At 39.8% G+C, this 21,411-nt stretch overlaps 1 protein-coding gene across 1 annotated transcript; it reads left to right on the forward strand.

Annotated features, from left to right (window-relative positions):
• Nucleotides 1-209: 209 nt before the first annotated feature.
• Nucleotides 210-20,198, forward strand: LOC131682778 (uncharacterized). Its single transcript, XM_058964517.1, has 2 exons — nucleotides 210-466; nucleotides 18,410-20,198. The coding sequence occupies exon 2, from the start codon at nucleotides 18,410-18,412 to the stop codon at nucleotides 19,988-19,990; it is 1,581 nt and encodes a 526-aa protein (XP_058820500.1). The 5' UTR covers nucleotides 210-466; the 3' UTR covers nucleotides 19,991-20,198.
• Nucleotides 20,199-21,411: the final 1,213 nt, after the last annotated feature.

Here is a 21,411-nt window from a genome sequence, read left to right on the forward strand (position 1 = left end):
TCGCCATGATATTAACTAACTAATACATTACTTGCATGTTCTCCGAAAGAAGAATATTTGTTTACTTTGCACGATAGGTAGCCATCTGACTGTTCGATTGGTAGATTTGGGTTCACTCTGTGCGAGCCTTTATAACATAAACAAGGCCTTTGGCAACAAGTAGCCGCTAGCCGGCGCTACTATCGGCCAATAGGCTTCCAGTAATCGATACATGAACTTTGCGTGCACCTATGGGTAAAGTAAAATTCAATCGGAAATTCTGGTTGGTTCTAATTCGTATTCGTAATTCGTAATTCGATTTCCCGAAAAAGCTTAACTGTGTAGTATTCCGGCGCCAATAGCACAACTAATTCTAATTACAATCGGTTGTATCGCTGGAGCTGAAATACTAACTACAACTACATCTACTTCAAGAAATAAACATTAAGTGCGTACCCTGGAGCAAATTGGTCCACACGAATTTGTGGTAAGTTAATACAGATATATATTAACTGAATTCAACATTTTGTCGTCGATACGGTAATTCCAAAGATGGAATTAAATAATGAGTTTTTGCTCAAAAATTATAAATTTGATTCCAATTTATCAGTATGGCAAATGACATAACACGGAATCTTGCTTTCAAACAACGGTCCTGCGGGGTAGTGCCAAATTCCTAGCGTCAGCGATAAGAATTTTTTCATAATTCGAAGTAGCGTACTGTCTCCAACTTTTAACTCAAACAATTTGAAATTCTATTAGATCTTCGCCTGTCAAATGTATTAGCATCGATGCGATGAGCTGAAGCGACAATAATGTAATGTAATGTTCAGATGTGCCCTTTTGAATATCATCGATGTATTTCCCAAATCAGTCTTCGAATTGTTATATTTGTTTGTCTGTGCTTAGAACGAGCCAAAGCATCATCAGGTGTTTGCCATGGCCTGACACGGGTCTTTATCATAGGTAGGTTAAACAGTGGAACGTTCGAAATTTTTTGAACGTGACGTTCGCTACTTACCAAATTGGTCATCAAATCCACATCCATGTATCCACAGTTTGCATAAAATTGTCGGAGTAAGTCAAAAACTATTGCAACGAATTAACAATAGTGGCTATCCTAGAATTATAAGACATTTCCACATTGTTCGACGCGGAATACTTCTGGTAAATTTATAATAAACGTCTTGAAACAAGCAATTTCATTGTCCAACAATAAATTATAAAGTTAATTAACATTTCGTGTTACTGTTTCTAAGATCAATATTAGAAATGTTAAAATGTATTAAAAATATCATTTTTATAAGTTAAGTACAACCCAAGTAACCAATAAGCATTATAACGTAGCCTAATATCTGCTTTAGATCCACATATAAAGCTGTCCTAAAAAGCCGTGAAGCCCTAGATACTTATTTAATGCTGATATTATGCCAGAAAAGGCGAAATATAGTGCTATTACTGTGCGGAGATTGACAGCTCGTTTCTGCAGTACTAATGCTATTATATAGCAAAAGCGTACAAATGTCAAATTTAAAAGCCTTATATTGGCACTACTAATGCTATTAAAAAGCTTCAGTTGGTTGTCATTGTCCGCCATGGTTTTAAAACCATTTCTTATGTTTCCTTTCGGTATGATGAGCAAAAAGGAAAAATTTTAAAATAAAATATTCTGTTTAAAACCGTAATTGACTCTGTTCTGATGGATTGTAATGAATATCCTTAATGGGTTTTCGTTCTTACATGATATGAATGTTTACGAAAATTACCTTTAGTAAGTCTCGAACTGAGGTACCTTGCCTCGTCCTTCACGGTAAGTGCGCTGCGTTTGCTTCCTGGACTATATTGCATATGTTCGATTGAAATGAAATATGCCGAATATCAAAGAGAATAGTGAAAGAGACGCAGAGTGAAAATCAGTCAAAACGGCAACACTCCCTTTACGATGATTTCAACACTAGAATTTGGCAACCGTTTTCAAAGGCAGCACTTTAAATGACTCCTATTATATTTTGAAAACAAACCTTTTGTCGATCGTTGGATTTGTTTATCAAACGATGTGCATTTTGAAACAAAGAAATGAAATAATTCTAAAGCTTGTTTTTACTCATACATAGACTCTAGAATGCACCTTACAATCACGATTGCACTAAATTCTGACGAAAATTCAAATTTCTTTTTTGATAGATTTACAATACTTATCTCCTCCAACTCAGGCATGAGTAATGTTTATTTACATTGCACGATTGGTCTGCTCAATAAGGTATTTTTGGCTTCACACTATTCGTCTCTTTCCCTATTCTCTTTGGCCGAATATAATCTTCAAGAAGAGTTGCATAACAAATAAACCCACAGCATTACAATAGCATTATATCAGCTTTTTATATGCTCTATAATGGCATTAAATGCACTTGTAAAGCTTACATGCTTTAAAGATCCTTGAAGCATGTACGCGTTATATCAGCTTTATATACGCATATAGAGCAAGCTATAATGCTATATGTCGGCAGTGCAGTTATGCATTATTGATGCTAATAAAGAGCTTTATTGCGTTGATAATGCTGTAATGGAGTTTCAATGCAACATTAGTGCAAATGTATAGCCAATATAGTGCAATGGCTTAATGCTTATGGTTACTTGGGAACCACCCAACCCCGTCTACTTCCGCCCTCCCCTTATTTACAGACTAAGTGAATTGAATTCCAAGTGCATTCACGTTCATGAAATTTCACTATACTGCCTATGATCGCAAGTCAGTCCCATCAAGATAGGAAATCCCATAGAAAACGGGGCAAATAAGCGATCTTGGGTAGTATTCGGTCGTGATTCGCTGGTTGGGCCACAGCCTTGTCCAACTAACGAATTTGATTCGCTAGTTGGACCGACTGACAAATGTCAAAAACTCTCCAAAGGAGATGGTGGCAGTTTAAATGCATCTGTTCTTATCTCTAAATATTGTCAGATTGATTGTCAAAGTAAATTTGGCACGAGATTTTGACGTTCAGATGCTTTTTAGTTGGACAATGGTCCAACTAGCGGAGGTCCAACTAAAAAGCGGTCCAGTTAAAAAATGTCCAACCAGCGAATCACGACTGTACACCACAACACAATATTATCCCTCGAAAATATGATGAACCACCGGATGAAATAAGATGGTGATAATGTAACAGGTGTGATCTGTGTCCTGCCATGCGTACCTATTAGCAATTAAATCCAGCGTTTTTAAACTAAGCGCTGCAGAGTGTGTCATAAACCGTTATCGTTGTGATCTTCTTTTTACTACTGGTCCTGAATCAAAAACTTTGCGCGAGAAAAATACACGCATTTTCTTTCTTCTCGAATCTTAGTTTCCAGAGTCCCCACAATCATCACCATTTGTTCGCAGCGATTTTCGTTGGACACTATCATTAGCTTTCGTATTGGCCTCCATATATAAAAATTTTCGGGCTTTTACAAGCTTCAAAGCCAATGAAATTCCGCTTCTTGCTAGCATCCCATCAATCGGATCCTGGGACACATCATGCCCAGCTTGACATAATGCTACATCTTCCAGTTCAATCCAAGCTGCTTAGATGCACTAATTTTTACTTCCACGCAGAAAACATACAGCATAATAAAAACTGTGGGTAATTGAATACAAACAAATACTGTTCATTGTATCAAACGACAAAATAATTGGTGTGAATCGAAGTTTGAAAGTATATTTTCATTAAAGTTACAATAAACTTTTAATTTCAATAATTGTTTTAATTTCTGTAAACTTTAAAAAAATGTTATTGAATTCAATCAAATAATTTATTGTCTCACAACCGATAGTTTTATTTATTGAGCTCAATCCATAATTTTATTTAAAATAAAAATCTTTCACGAGTCGAATCAAAATTCACGCAGAACACTTCTGCATAACATTTATCGCCAGATCCTATTTTTTACATTTTCCTTTGTTTTGCCTCCTTGCTGCGAATAGCAACGTTGGCGTCGGTTGGAAGAAGTTACCAAATATAGACACTCGCTGTAAACCGAAACGATAAGTTTCCATTTCCCAACCTGTTTACCAACCGCCGGTGCGGTGTCGTGTTATGATGACGGTTAGTAAATTGCTTATACCCACGCCCGGTGCTGATAGTCTAAGAACACAGACGCCATTTGTTAGGGCACTCTTTATCGAGCCCCTCGTTTTCTGAAAAGCGATGCGTTGAGTGTGTAAAGCTACTTCGACGCGGCGCCGTCACTGTGCGATCCTCCGGTAATGAGACAGTAGACTAACTGAAGTAAATCGAAACCACGTTAGATTAGACGAACTAGGAGCAGGTCGTTTGGAACAAAATAGGCCATATGTGCTTTATTCGTGATCGCTTTATTCGTGATCGCTTTATTCGTGATCGCTTTATTCGTGATCGCTTTATTCGTGATCGCTTTATTGATATCGTTGAACAGGTATATTAATAATATAACGAATAATTTCTCTCGCCGAGTCCTGCGAAGGAAATTTGTTGCGACCTAACCTAACAAATCCTTACTATTTCGTGGCAGGCACATTTATATAGAATCATATAGGAACTATACATTTCCCTCTGAAACTAGAGCGATAGAGTTAAAGTAAGACCGATGAATTTGTGAAACAATTATGTATTATGTAATCATATTCCTACTTATAATTAGACTACTTGGAAAAAATCTCCCCAAAGGGTGCAACAATTTGTTACCGTTGAAATATTTCGCAAGGAAACTTATTGTAAGTAATAATTAATGGATTTAAATGAATTTGGCCTAATAAAAATCATTATAGTTCGAGTCACGCAAAAACGGACTACGAAAACTTGCAACAATCTCGAAAATAACGAGTTATGAGCGCCCCGGGAGCTGACAATACCACTGTGCATTCCACCGACGGTAGGATGCAGCAAGTTCCAAGCAGCTGCAAAGGTTGTGACCGTCCGGATCATGTCGACAACATGGTGGCCTGCGACAAGTGCAATACTTGGTGGCACTACAGTTGCGCAGGTGTAACGGGATCCGTTGCCGATAGATCTTGGCGATGTAATCACTGTTCAACGTTCTGCGGCTCCATTGTATCAGTGAGATCAACCGTAAGCGCTCAACTTCGATTAAAACAGCTAGAGGAAAAAAAGGCCTTCGAGGATCAGCAGGCCCAGAGGGACCGTGAGTTCCTACTACAAAAGCATCAGTTGGAAGTGGAGGTAGAGGCAGAAAAGGACGGAGGCAGTCAAAAAAGCTTTAATAGCCGATGTAGTCAGCAGGACGTCAGAAACTGGATACAGGAGCATAACCTTGAGAAGGTTATCCAACCGACCAACAATACGTCCACACCAATTACCTCGTCAGCAGCCACAAACGCACGTCCTAGAGATATCTTTCAAAACCAACATAACCTGGCAAGTAAAGCACCTCTAGCTCCCGCGCCATTGCCTGTGTATACATTCGCTCCAGTTCAACAACAAACAGCAGGTCCGATCATGCAGCAGCAATCAATGGCTCCACCTGTCCCGTTTAATTCGGTCCTACATCGGCATATTCCGGTCCAGGGTCAGTATCAGCAGTCGTATCCGCCAAATATTCCTTGTGGATCATCGAATCCCATGCTTCCCCCAACGAGACCATCGGGTGGAATAGGGACATCATTTCATGTAAATCTGCAATCGACTGCGACAGAGCAGTATCCTGCATCATCATTGGCTGATATTTACACTCATCTATTACCAGACCCTTCGTTTGGGATGCAAGCAACAACTCATCCGTCGACGCACTATTTAGTAACGCAACCATCAACAAAGACAGTATGGCCTTCGTATGGAGTCAATATGTACCCACCAACGGTACAACGAGATACAACAGGCACATCATTTCCTATACATTCACATAACCCAGGACAACAACACTCGAAACCTCTCGTGATAGGGGCTACCGAAGGAAATATATATAAGCGTCCCTGGGAAATCCGTGGGCCAATTAACTTTCAACGCCAGCTTGTCGGGAATCATTTGCAAACGGGCCCTTCGGATGGTGTGGACCCTACAGTGCAACAGTCAGTACCGCTAAATGCGGCAACGTACGGTCCGGTACCCCAACAATCGACGACAGCATTTCTTCCCACGCCTCATCCAACGTGGTCTATAGCTGGGGTGATCAACCCACAACAGCTTGCTGCCCGGCAAGTTGTAAGCAAAGAGCTGCCTAAATTTTCCGGAGATCCTCTAGAGTGGCCAATGTTTTTGAGCTCCTTTGAGTCAACCACGGCTATATGCGGAATACAACCTGATGAAAATCTGGCACGGCTGCAGAAAAGTTTGGTCGGAAGTGCTCGTGAGAAAGTTCTAAGTATTCTCACTTTGCCTTCAGCGATTCCGGAAATTATTAATATACTCCGAGATGAGTGCGGCCGACCAGAACAACTTGTTCATTGTTTGCTTTCGAAAATACGCTGTGCTCCTGCACCGAACGTCAACAAGCTTGAAACACTTGTCACTTTCGGCAGGGAGGTGAGAAATCTTATAACCTACATTGAAGCTGCCAATTTGCACGCCCATCTGTCAAACCCAATGTTGCTAATGGAGCTGGTAGGAAAGCTGCCACCCGATTTACGATTGGACTGGGGGCTACATAGTCAGCGCATACCGGAAGTAACATTAAAAGCGTTCAGCGACTATGCAACGTCCATCAAAACGGCCGCTTGTCACGTAAGCTTACCAACAGACTCTAGTCAAACAGATTTCCGGCGAGGTTCAAAAAAGGAGAAAGATGGATTTATAAACGCGCATTCTACGGAAGATGAACATAGATTAGAACCGGAGAAAACCTTTAATGATATAGTGTTGAATGGCAATAAAGATCTAAAACCGTGTCACGCGTGTCAACGAACTGATCACAGGATTCGTAACTGTGAAACGTTTCTGAAGCTCAGTCCCTTCGAACGACTTCAATTTGTAAATCGAAACAGATTATGCAAGCGCTGTCTTACTGGGCACGGCAAGTGGCCGTGTAGAACTAAGCAGCCATGTGGTACAAATGATTGCAAGGAGCTTCATCATAAATTACTGCATGTTGTGAAACTTGAAACGACGGAAGGAACCCCTCCTATGCATCCTCCTGCAGCACTAATCTCTACTCATTGTCATAACCGGACATCGTCTCTCTTTAAAATTATTCCAGTAACCCTGAGTAACAATGGAAAAACGGTTTCGACTTTCGCATTTTTTGATGACGGGTCTGATTTAACGCTGTTGGAGAATAGTTTAGCGAACGAACTTGGACTAGACGGAGTGGAAAGCCCACTGTGTCTCCAATGGACCAGCAACGTGACTAGAAATGAAATCTCCTCGAAGCGAGTTCAGGTGATGATCTCGGGAACTTCAGGGAATCAACCGAAATATTCCCTGCATGACGTTAGAACAGTAGACAATCTAGGCCTTCCCAAACAAAGCTTGAATTACACTGAACTTTCGCAACAATTCTCATTTTTGCGAGGTCTTCCTGTGCAGAGCTACATTGAGGCAGTACCGGGAATTTTGAATGGGGTAGATAATGCTCGGCTAAAACTGCCACTAAACAAGCGGGACAGGCGAGATACAGAGCCAGTAGCCATAAAGACTCGTTTGGGGTGGACTGTGTTCGGTGGTCGTCGCGAGCTCAACGGGTCTGACAGAATCATGGTCCATATATGTAACTGTATTGCGAACCGTGAACTGCATGACTTAGTGAAAAATTATTTTGCCCTAGAAGATGCGGGAGTCACAGGGTTCACAAAACTGGAGTCGGCTGAAGATCAACGCCCCCGAGAAATCCTAGACAGGACGACAAAGCGAACGGAGTCGGGCAGATTTGAGACAGGATTGCTTTGGAGAAAAGATGTGATCGAATTCCCAAACAGTTATCCGATGGCTGAACGACGGCTGAAATGTTTGGAGCGCCGGTTGAGAAAAGATATAGAGTTGCAAAAAACAGTTGCAGATCAAATTATTGAATACCAAAAGCGAGGATACGCGCATAAGATCACCACCCAAGAGCTACGAGATACAGATCCTCGAAAGGTATGGTACTTACCATTAGGAATTGTTCAAAATCCTCGCAAACCAAACAAGGTTCGGGTCGTATGGGACGCCGCTGCAACTGTCGGGGGAATTTCGCTGAATTCAATGCTACTGAAAGGTCCAGATCTCATGACACCGTTACTATCAGTTCTCTGTAAGTTTCGTCAAAGGCAGTTCGCCATAGCTGGTGACATTCGGCAAATGTTCCACCAAATACTGATTCGAGATGAAGATCGTCAATCACAAAGGTTCCTATGGCGCACTGACCCTTCCATCAAACCCGACATTTACGTCATGGACGTGGCAACGTTTGGAGCTACGTGCTCACCGTGCTCAGCGCAGTTTGTTAAGAATTCGAATGCACTGGACTTTGCTGACCGATATCCGAAAGCAGTGTCGGCTATCATGGATAATACATACGTCGACGATTACTTAGACAGTAGAGACACAATCGAGGAAGCAATTAATGTTGCGGCCGATGTTCGCACCATACATTGCGAGGCTGGGTTTGAAATCCGTAATTGGCAATCAAACTCGGAACTAATTCTCAAACGGGTCGGGGGAGAGACATCTGACGGTGCTAAAAGATTTTCAATCGAGAAAACGACTGTGGCTGAACGCGTCCTGGGAATGATTTGGATACCAAATGAGGACGTCTTCATGTTTACTGCACAATTTCGAGAAGATCTACATCGTTTGTTGACAGGAGATATCGTTCCAACCAAGCGTCAAATGCTACAGGTTGTTATGAGCCTTTTCGACCCGTTAGGCATTATTTCGACCTTTACGATTCACGGGAAAATACTCATCCAAGACGTGTGGCGGTCTGGAGTTGGCTGGGATGATCCCCTTGCTGATGGAGATTTCGCAAGTTGGCAGCGATGGATAAAATTGACACCAGAATTGTCTCGCGTGCGGATACCCCGATGCTACTTTCCTAATTACAGACACGACAGTCTGGAATCGTTACAGCTACACGTATTTGTAGATGCGAGTGAGAAGGCGTATAGCAGTGTCGCATATTTCCGCATAATTGACGGCGGATCACCAAGATGCGTGTTGGTAGCATCTAAAACGAAAGTTACTCCTTTACGACCACAAACTATCCCGAGAAATGAGCTTAACGCCGCCGTGCTCGGAGTACGATTAATGAGGGCAATCGCAGAAAACCACAATTTACCGATACGAAAACGTTTCATCTGGACTGATTCATCGACTGTTCTGTCATGGTTGAAAGCAGATCCATGTAAGTATCGTCCATACATCGCCTTTAGAGTAGCAGAGATACTTGCTGAAACAGATATTGACGAGTGGCGCTGGGTACCGACTCGTATGAACATTGCCGACGAAGCAACAAAGTGGGGTCGTGGACCAAGCTTTGATTCTGAAAGCGACTGGTACTACGGACCTAAATTCCTGTATTTACCAGAATTACAATGGCCAATTAGTAAGCTAATATTAAAGGAAGCAACGGACGAGCTGCGGGCTGTTCACGTACATCGGAAAGACTTGAATCGTGCTTTCATTGATTTTTCAAAATTCTCTCGTTTTGAAGATATTTTAAAGAAGCTTGCGTATCTTCAACACTTCCTGAACAACTGCCGTTCAAACGAAAGAGTACAATCGAAGACGCGAACGGTTTTGCTCACTCACCAAGATTATTTGTCGGCGGAGAAAAGTTTGTGGCGGATGATCCAAGCAGAAACTTACCCAGAAGAAATTGCGATTCTTAGAGCAAATGCTGATTTACCATTACCGCAACATAAACGTTTAGAGCAGTCTAGTTCTCTTAAAGGACTGTCGCCATTCCTAGATGCAGATGGTGTTATCCGTTTGGAAAGCCGAATTGATCCAAAAGCTGCTTACTATTGCTTCAATTTTCGAAATCCGGTGATCTTACCTAAACAGAACCATGTGACGGAACTTCTGATTCTTCGGTTTCATCAACGATATGGCCACGCCAACAAAGAGACTGTGGTGAATGAGCTGAATCAGAAATACCACATTCCTAAGCTCCGATCAGTTGTAAACAGAGCAATCATGAAGTGTATGTGGTGTCGCGTTTTTCGAGCTAAGCCAAGCGAACCAAGAATGGCAGCACTCCCACAAGTGCGAGTGCAACCATTTGTACGTCCATTTACCTTTACTGGCTTAGATTATTTTGGACCGATGGTGGTGAAGAGGGGTAGAAGCAATATCAAACGGTGGGTGGCATTATTCACCTGCCTTAGTGTGCGCGCTGTTCACCTAGAAGTGGTGCATTCCTTATCTGCTGAGTCCTGCAAGATGGCCATACGTCGGTTTATTGCACGAAGAGGAGTTCCCCAACAAATTTTCAGTGATAATGGAACGAATTTTCATGGCGCTGCCAGAGAGATAGAGCAGGAGATCAAGAGCATCAATCGTGAAGTTGCTGCTACGTTCACAAATATTGAAACAGAGTGGCATTTCAACCCACCGTCCGCCCCCCACATGGGCGGGGTGTGGGAGAGGAAAGTGCGCTCAGTTAGAGGCGTTTAAAGTGCTGTCGCATCGGGATAAACTAGATGATGAGGGATTCGTTACACTTCTAGCAGAAGCAGAGATTATAGTTAACTCGCATCCATTGACATTTGTGCCGTTGGAAACATCCGAGCAGGAGGCTTTAACACCGAACAGTTTTCTACTTATGAGTTCGAGCGGTGCCAACCATCCAGCTAGAATCCCTGTGCACGAATTAACGTCTTTTAGGACTAACTGGAAATTGATGCAGCATTTACTCAACCAGTTCTGGAAGCGTTGGATCCAGGCGTATCTTCCTACAATAGCTAGAAGAACTAAATGGTTCTCAGGGATTACACCATTGCAGGTTGGCGATCTAGTAATCGTGGTCGATGAATGCGTGCGGAATGGTTGGCTACGTGGTCGTGTGACCAAAACGTATCCTGGATTGGACGGCCAAGTGCGCAAGGTTGACGTAAAAACCTCAACTGGGACTTTACAGAGACCGGCAATCAAGGTGGCTCTACTGGACGTGCTGGAAGATAGTAAGGCCAATCAATTATAGGCATTACAGGTCGGGGTGTTAGGGCACTCTTTATCGAGCCCCTCGTTTTCTGAAAAGCGATGCGTTGAGTGTGTAAAGCTACTTCGACGCGGCGCCGTCACTGTGCGATCCTCCGGTAATGAGACAGTAGACTAACTGAAGTAAAACGAAACCACGTTAGATTAGACGAACTAGGAGCAGGTCGTTTGGAACAAAATAGGCCATATGTGCTTTATTCGTGATCGCTTTATTCGTGATCGCTTTATTGATATCGTTGAACAGGTATATTAATAATATAACGAATAATTTCTCTCGCCGAGTCCTGCGAAGGAAATTTGTTGCGACCTAACCTAACAAATCCTTACTATTTCGTGGCAGGCACATCTATATAGAATCATATAGGAACTATACATTTCCCTCTGAAACTAGAGCGATAGAGTTAAAGTAAGACCGATGAATTTGTGAAACAATTATGTATTATGTAATCATATTCCTACTTATAATTAGACCACTTGGAAAAAATCTCCCCAAAGGGTGCAACAATTTGTTACCGTTGAAATATTTCGCAAGGAAACTTATTGTAAGTAATAATTAATGGATTTAAATGAATTTGGCCTAATAAAAATCATTATAGTTCGAGTCACGCAAAAACGGACTACGAAAACTTGCAACACCATTTGTTCTTTTTTTGCGTAAGCGAGTTGGATTTCTGACGAAAGTAGCGCCAGGCAATCATTCGTTCCCTTACCTCTCCGAAAACCAAACTGGGTATCTGAGAGCAAGCCGTTCGCCTCAACCCAATTGTCGAGACGTCGTAGGATAATTTTTTCCAACAATTTCCTGATGCAGGATAGCATTGCAATCGGTCGATACGAGTTATGATCGGAGGCTGGTTTTTCCCGGTTTTGGAATGGCGATAACTCTCACTTGTCTCCAGTCACGCGGGACAATATTCTGCTCAAGAAACTTGTTGAATAAATTCAACAAGCGTCTTTTTGCTAGGTCAGGCAGATTCTTCACCAAGTTGAATTTAATTCTGTCTAGTCCCGGAGCATTATTGTTGCATGAGAGGAGTGCAATTGAAAATTCCATCATTGTCAAAGGCGAATCTATGAAATCGTTACTTGTGGGAGCATCACGAATGATTTTCTGCGCAGGAGCAGAATCTGGACAAATTTTCTTGGCAAAATTAAATATCCAACGATTCGAAAAATCTTCGCTTTCATTAGTCACGTTTCGATTCCTCATTCTTCTGGCTGTGTTCCAAAGAGTACTCATTGATGTTTCTCTTGACAAGCCATTAACGAAGTGTCTCCAATAACTAGACTTTTTGGCACGACGTATACTGTCAAATTTGTTTTGCAAAATGAAATAATTTTCAAAGTTCTCACGTATACCCCCTTTCTGTTTCATAATTTCTTTGTAGGCAACTTGTTTAGCTTCATATGCATCAGAGCACTCTTTGTCCCACCAAGGATTAGGGGGTCGTCTATTTATTGTCATTCCAGGACTGCATTTCGTTTGGGCTTGTTCTGCTGCTTCAGTAATTAAACCCGCTAAGAATTCATATTCTTCGGTAGGGGGTAGCTCTTCTGTCGAAGCAAGAGAAGTGGAAATTAATGTTTCGTATGTTTTCCAATCAATATTTCGTGTTAAGTCATAAGGAACTTTGATTGAATTCGTAAGGCCCAATTCAATGTTAATTGAAACAACGATTGGCAAATGATCGCTACCGTGAGGATCAGGTACAACCTTCCACGTGCAATCTAACCGAAGTGATGTCGAGCACAGAGATAGATCTAATGCACTTGGACGTGCAGGAGGTCTGTGGATGCGTGTTGTTTCGCCAGTATTTAAAACTGTCATATTAAATTCGTCACAAACGTATATCAAAGAGGATCGATTATCATTGTAGAGGGAACCCCACAATACTCCGTGCGAGTTGAAGTCTCCCAGTATCAGACGCGGAGCAACCATGGATTCCACTACCTCAAAAATTTGACGTTGTCCAATTTGAACTTTAGGAGGTATATATATATAATTACGTAGGGACCTGGACACCGACCAGCAACGCAGACGCCTAGGTCAGCACATGAAGCCACTCACCGCCTCGTGTGGGAACATTAGTCTTGTCAGCATAATGTTCCCTTAAATACCACCTGCTAGACCAGCGTGGTTGTTCAGTATAAATGTATCTACGGTCAGGGCCGCTGAGTTTTAAGTCAATCAAGTGAAATAAAGTGCATAAAGTGAAAACAAACTTTTTTAAAACTTCGAACAGGTGGCCCAGATCAAGATTGGCGCAGCCTGCGGTTCTAGTGAAACAGTAAAAACTAAGTACGATAAACAGTGCAAAGGTTAGGATTGATAAATCCAACCAGAGTGAGCCCGCGAAGCATTTCAACAAAGTGTGAAAAGTGCTAGCATCTGCCGTCCCTCTAAAAGAGACACAGAGTTGAGACTCCGCCGCGTGCTTCAGACGTCCACTAGGAGAATCAAGCACCCAAGTGAACCCCGCAGAACACGATTGCAAAAAGGTGAGTTTGTTACTTTCTTAATAGTTATAACTAAGATTGAAATTGGACTCTCCTTGGGTAGTGTAAAATTTTTCTGTGCACCGAAGTCCGCTCTAAGAGAAAGGCTCGGGCAGCACATTTTCAATTTAACACTAACCATTTGGGGCAAGAAGCATTCCAAGAGAACTTCTACCCCACACGAAATTGTGAAGTTCTAAGCGAAGCACATTTTCGGAGGCCACACGAGTTCTAAGAGAACGTGTGCGCTGACAAAAAATTAAATTAAATACACCCAAGCAAAGGCTACATTAATGCCAAAAGCACCTAACGCCTTGAAGAAAACTCGCGCATTGTTGAGAAGTATCAAACGCAGCAATTGCGATTCTTCAGACTCTGACGAAAGTATTTCCTCAGCCGAATCAGGGGACCTAGCTCATATCCCCATCGAAAACACACCCGAAATAGAAACCATGTCTTTAACCAAAGACGATAACATGGAGCAAATTAATGCCCAGTTACAAAAAATGATGCAGATGATGAATGAATTTGCAAACAAGCAAAACGATCACGATACCATGTTTTCTCAAATTGAAACACATTTCAACAATATGGCAGCACCCAGACCGGAGCCTATTTTACAACCCACAACAAACGTCGAACAATTGTTTAAAATACCTGATCCAATAAAAATGCTACCCGCATTCGACGGTAATTCTAAACAGTTAAATGCCTGGCTGACAACAGCGGAAGAAACTCTAAACGCATTTAAAGAACACGTGACACCATTGCAATTCAAAATGTATGTCACTGCAGTCATCAACAAAATTCAAGGCAAAGCCAAAGACATAATTTGCCTTGCCGGTAACCCCGACAGTTTTGAAAGCATAAAAGAAATTTTAATAAATTCTCTTGGCGATCGTCAAGAGCTTTCAACTTATAAATGCCAATTATGGCAATTTAGAATGACTGATGGCATGAGTATCGCAAGATACTACCACAAGTCTAAAGAAATAATTCAGAACATTAAAACCCTAGCAAAACAAAAGGAGAAATATAAAAACAATTGGGAGCCGATAAACGATTTCATTGATGAAGATGCATTGGCAGCCTTCATCTCCGGACTAACTGAACCATACTTCGGCTACGCTCAAGCAGCCAGACCTAAGGATGTAGAAGACGCCTACGCGTTTCTCTGTAAATTCAGATCTAAGGAAATAGCAGCACACAACATGGCTGCTGATAGTTCTAACAAGAAAAATCAAAAATTTAAAGGGTTCGATATTCAGTCTACCGGTAAATCCAACCAAAACCATCCCAAACAATTCAAATCAACACCCCGCAAACCAGAACAAGACGAAATAGAACCAATGGACGCAATGACTACACGAAGTAAGCTAACACTAAACAAAAAAGTAATAAATAATCATGAAATCACGAAAAACGAACACGAAGACGAGATCTTAGGAGATGCTAAGTCGGACACTGAATCCGAGGACGACCTAGATATAAATTTTCATGTAGTCAACACAAATCGAGAAATAACTTAAATTATCTTCCCTATCTAAAGACGATTCACCCAATATCAAAGAAACAACTCAAAATTCTAATAGACACGGGAGCGAATAAAAATCTAATTTCGCCTGACATCCTAGAATCCACTAAATTAGTACAGGATACACAAATAAAAAATGTATACGGAACAAATAACGCCACAAAAATAGGAAAACTAGACCTTTTTAATAACGCTTTTAAACCATTTTCATTCAAACCACAAACAACGGCGACTGGTTCGTCCCATCATACCAAAAGCTTTGTAAAAATACATTCATACGACCTGGACTCTACAGGGCCGAGAATAATAAAACTACGATAAATATAATCTCCTCATCTAGGAACCAAACAAAAACACCCAAATTGAAATTAGCAGTTAACAATTTTGAAACCTTTTCCCCCTTTCCTATAAAACATGCGAAAACAATATCTGAAAGTGACATCAGTAACATCATCAGAACAAACCACCTTTCAAAATTAGAACTAACCGAGCTAATTCGGGTTCTGAAAAAACACCAATCTGTAATCCAGAAAAAAGGGGAAAAACTCACATGTACATCGGCAACCAAACACAAAATTCTAACCACCAACGATTCTCCTATCTTTACAAAAAACTACCGTTACCCACACCACTTCAAGGGTGACATTCAAGAACAAATACAAGAAATGCTAGACAACGGTATTATTAGACCTTCCAAAAGTCCCTACTCTTCACCAATATGGGTCGTACCAAAAAAAATGGACGCCTCAGGCAAGAGAAAGGTGAGAGTCGTAATAGACTATAGAAAAGTCAACGACGTAACTATCGACGACAGGTATCCCATGCCTCAAATCGAAGAAATCTTGGACTCCTTAGGGAAGTCCGAATACTTTACTACTATAGATTTAAAATCCGGATTCCATCAGATCGCAATGGATCCGAAACATGTAGAAAAAACAGCTTTTTCGACGGACAAAGGGCATTTTGAATTTACTAGAATGCCTTTCGGTCTCAAAAACGCTCCTGCTACCTTTCAGAGAGCAATGAATGATATTTTGGGAGACTACGTAGGGACAAAATGCTACGTATATCTAGACGACATAATCATTGTCGGATATAACTTGAATAATCACTTAGAAAATTTAGAATTAATTCTAAAACGTTTATCTGACTACAACTTAAAAATACAGTTAGATAAATGTGAATTTTTGAGAAAGCAAACAGAGTTTCTGGGACACATTATAAGTTCCGAAGGGGTAAAACCAAACCCAGGAAAAATTGAAAAAATAATTCAGTGGCCAATACCAAAAAATCAAAAGGAAATAAAACAGTTCCTTGGATTAGTCGGGTACTACAGGAGATTTATTAAAGATTTTTCAAAGATCACTCGACCAATGTCAAAATATCTAAAGAAAGAGTCAACAGTAGATGTGCAGGACTCTTCATACGTAAATGCATTCAATGCACTCAAACAAATTCTATCCACAGACCAAATACTGGCATACCCACAATTTGATCTACCTTTTATTCTTACAACAGACGCATCTGGTTACGCACTAGGTGCTGTATTGTCACAAATACAGGATAATATCGAAAGACCAATTGCATTCGCTTCCCGAACACTGTCAGATACAGAATCGCGATATGCTACCAACGAAAAAGAGGCTCTAGCCATACTATGGGCAGTAAACAAGTTTAAACCATATTTATATGGCCAAAAGTTCACACTAGTGACCGATCACAAACCTCTTACTTTCATTAAAACTTCCGATAAGAATCAAAAAATTTTACGTTGGCGCTTAGATCTAGAAAATTACGACTATGAAGTAAAATACAGGGAAGGCAAATCAAATGTAGTGGCCGACGCGTTAAGCAGAATGCCGATCGAAGCAAATGTAAATGAAATAAATAATGATATAATTCCCTATCTTTCAGGTCAAGAAGATCACATAGATGACGCAGAATCCACTGCCAACAACTCACCCGAATCCTTTGACTCCCAAACCATTCACTCCGCTGACGAATCAGCTGACTATTTCATTCATTTTTCTGAACGCCCCATAAATTACTACCGAAATCAGCTCATCTTCAAAATCTCACGTCTAGATACTACAATCCGAGAAACCTTTTTTCAAAATTATCATAGGACAATAGTGTCTAAAAACAGATTCACTAAAGAAGACGTTACACAACTTTTGAAAACCTTCCACAACGGAAAACAGACAGCCCTTATGGCTCCAGAAAACATCATTCAGATGATACAAGAATCTTATAGAGAAAATTTTAATCAGAAAGGTCATTTCGTGTTTACCAATTTAATGGTCGAAGACGTCCAGAGCGAAGAGCGACAAAATCAAATAATTGCGACCGAACATAACAGAGCACACCGCGGCATAACAGAAGTAGAAGCAAAAATCAGGAGATCATATTTTTTCCCAAATGTATACGCAAATGTTAGAAAGTTTGTAAATTCATGTGAAACATGCAATACCCATAAATATGAGAGAAAACCCTTCAACATAAAAATATCACCCAGGCCTATTACAGAAAAACCTTTAGACAGGGTCCATATGGACATATTCATTATAGACAAATGCAGTTTCTTATCCTTAATCGAATCATTTTCCAAACATTTACAAATGATAGAGCTAAAATCGAAAAACCTGGTCCACGTTCAGAAAGCGCTAGGAAAATACTTCAGTGCTTTCGGAGTTCCTCGAGAAATTGTAACCGACCACGAAACCACCTTTCAATCAATACAACTAAGAAATTTCCTAAGTCAATTAGGATCACAAATCCGTTACGCCGCCTCATCAGAATCTAATGGGCAAATAGAAAGAGCACACTCCACAATCATTGAAATATTTAATACTAATAAACAGAAATTTAGAGGTATGGGCACAAAATCAATTATAAAACTATCGGTAGCACTATACAACAACTCAGTACATTCATCCACACAGTACACCCCGAATGAAATATTATTTAATCAAAACAATATTGTTAACCCAGAAGAAATAATTAGAGATGCGCAAGAACTCTTTCTTAAGGCTAGATTTAACATGGAAAAAGCACAAAAACAAATTTTAAGTCGAAATTTAAACAAAGAAGATCCTCCAGTCATAGAAGAAGGGAAAGAAGTCTTTATAATACCAAATATACGCACAAAAACCCAAGCCAGAGCAAATAAAACAAACGCCAACGAGGTACAAGACAAAACATTCAAAAATAACCGCGGTATAAAGCGACACAAAAACAAAATAAAAAGATTCAAAAAAACATAACAAATTTCTATTTCACACCTTGATTACAGATGCTCCAATATTACATAGGAATCACCTTGATATTCTCGACCATTTCATGCCAAGAACTAACTATTCGGAACCTACAAAATGATCTAATATTAATGCAAAAAACAACCCTCTGCCAAATCCAAACCGGAAACATTCGTATTGTTCACCCAATTAACATAACAGAAATAGAGGTCACCATCAACCTACTCACAAATTTAGTGTACCATAAGCAAAGAAAAAATAATGCTTTAATCGAACTAAGTAAACACAAAATTCGAGAATTGTATTCAAATTTTGTACAAATAAAACCAGCATCGCACCAGAGACACAGAAGAATGGACGCTATCGGCACAATGTGGAAATGGATAGCAGGCAGTCCAGATGCCGAAGACTCACGAATCATTTACTCAAACCTCAACCAACTTATCAACGAAAACAACCATCAAGTGAAGATCAACAATCAAATCGACAAAAGAATCTCAGCTCTTACAAACACAATCAATCAAATAATAGACAAACAACAAATCAACCAAATCGTCCTCGACGAACTAGACGTTATCACCACCATTATAAACATCGACACTCTCAACAAAATTATAACAAGTATTCAAGAAGCAATGCTATTTTCTAGAATTCACGTCACTAGTAACGGTATACTAACCAGCCAGGAAATTCACTTAATCAAAGACATCATCAACAATCAAGGAGTCCAACTCAATATTCCCGAGGAAGCCCTAAATTTTGTTACACCGAAACTAGTAATGAACGAAAACACTTTACTGTACATATTACATGTTCCAGAATTAGAGAAGGAAAAATCCACAATCATACGGATCTACCCCTTGAACAAAAACGGTACAGTTATAAAATCTTACCCCCAATTTCTGATCAAACAGGCAAAACGACTCTTCACCACATCAAAACCCGAAGAGTATGTCCAATTGCAAAGCTACATCAGAGAATTCAACGACTCTTGCATACACCCACTCATCATGGGAACGGAACCATTATGTCTAATGGAAACTAAAAATGAAACTACTGCACTACTAATAAGCAATAACAAAATGCTCATTACAAACGCACAAAACAATGAGCTACAGTCCGACTGTGGCCCACACAATGGAAATCTATCAGGAAACCTTGTAATATCATTCTCCAACTGCACAATAGCTTTTATGGGTCACCACTTTACATCAAAGGAAAAAATAACCGAAAACGAGACTATTTTAGGTGCCTTCCACAACCTAAACATAAAAAGCGAACTTTCCAAAAACTATGACGTTGAAAAAATAGAAAAAGCTACCTTAATAAATAGGAACAAATTAGACGAAATATCACTTCGACACGAAACAGATTGGAAATGGAAATGGAGCCTTCTTGGAGGAACCTCGTTAACATCTGTTTTATTGTTCATCACCCTCTACTTAATACTTTTCCATTTAAGAGCAATTCATATAAGAGCAACAAAGAGAAATCAACGCCGAAGATCGTCAAAATCAACGAATCAAAACAACCCATCAAGTGCCGAGGACGACACTTTTTCACCCCCCCCGATGAATTACGTAGGGACCTGGACACCGACCAGCAACGCAGACGCCTAGGTCAGCACATGAAGCCACTCACCGCCTCGTGTGGGAACATTAGTCTTGTCAGCATAATGTTCCCTTAAATACCACCTGCTAGACCAGCGTGGTTGTTCAGTATAAATGTATCTACGGTCAGGGCCGCTGAGTTTTAAGTCAATCAAGTGAAATAAAGTGCATAAAGTGAAAACAAACTTTTTTAAAACTTCGAACAGGTGGCCCAGATCAAGATTATATATATATATATATATATATATATATATATATATATATATATATATATATATATATATATATATATATATATATATATATATATATATATATATATATATATATATATATATATATATATATATATATATATATATATATATATATATATATATATATATATATATATATATATATATATATATATATATATATATATATATATATATATATATATATATATATATATATATATATATATATATGTTGACCCAACCGTTTTCAAGGAAAAATAGTTTTGATACCTTACATGCACTAGAAAAAAGTTGGGCATGAAAGGGTTAAAGGTGTTTTTTGTTGGACACATAACGCTTAAGCATATAAATGTAATATTTTAGCACGCTTCTTTTATATTAGTCTCAGATCCAACATCCAAAAAGTAGTAGCAGCAATCTTGGATGGTTTAAAGGGGACGGTACGATAATAATCGTAACTGACCAGTTCAGCGCGAGATGCGTTTGGATTACTCTTGCTACCTTCGATGCATTGTGGGTACCCGGCTACCCTCGTCGGCCTGTTACGTGGTAAAAAAAAATTCAGGAGCCTTAATATATCAACAATATTATTAACCCAAAAGCTTGACTTAGTAAAGTTCTAAGACGTCACAAAGTTTCAATTTCCAGCTATGGGTAAAACATTGGAATTTAACCCTCCGGCACTTGTAAATTTGTCTAAAACATGATTTCTGAGGAATACATAGTAGGGTGGGGCATTATTATATGGAAAAATGTAATCATAGCCACATCAACCGAGCACAGCACTTTTTGGTACTTTTTGGGGTCCCAAACAACTGTGCAAAATTTGGGGTCGATTGGTGTTGACCCGGCGTGGCGCACTGCGTTTGAAATTTGTATTGGAATTAGTATGGGAAAACCTACATTTTTGCATTTTTAATTCTACAGGCTACAATTCTTCATGTAGTATGTCAACAAATAGATAAAAGTATAGTCCAGGATATGCTGAACAACTTTTCCGAAGGATGTATGGTGTTAGAATGTCTCTAAGCCAAGTTATAGCTGTTCAAAGTTCGATACATCGAATTAAATGCCAAAAATCATTTTTATTGCCAACACTGCGGGTGTACCAATGGTATTTCATATAGCATTCCAAAATAACATTATATATTTTAGATTTACCACATTGGTATGTTTGGATGAATTATTCAA

The sequence above is a fragment of the Topomyia yanbarensis genome, chromosome 2 (assembly GCF_030247195.1).
Source record: "Topomyia yanbarensis strain Yona2022 chromosome 2, ASM3024719v1, whole genome shotgun sequence".
Lineage (NCBI taxonomy): Eukaryota > Metazoa > Arthropoda > Insecta > Diptera > Culicidae > Topomyia > Topomyia yanbarensis.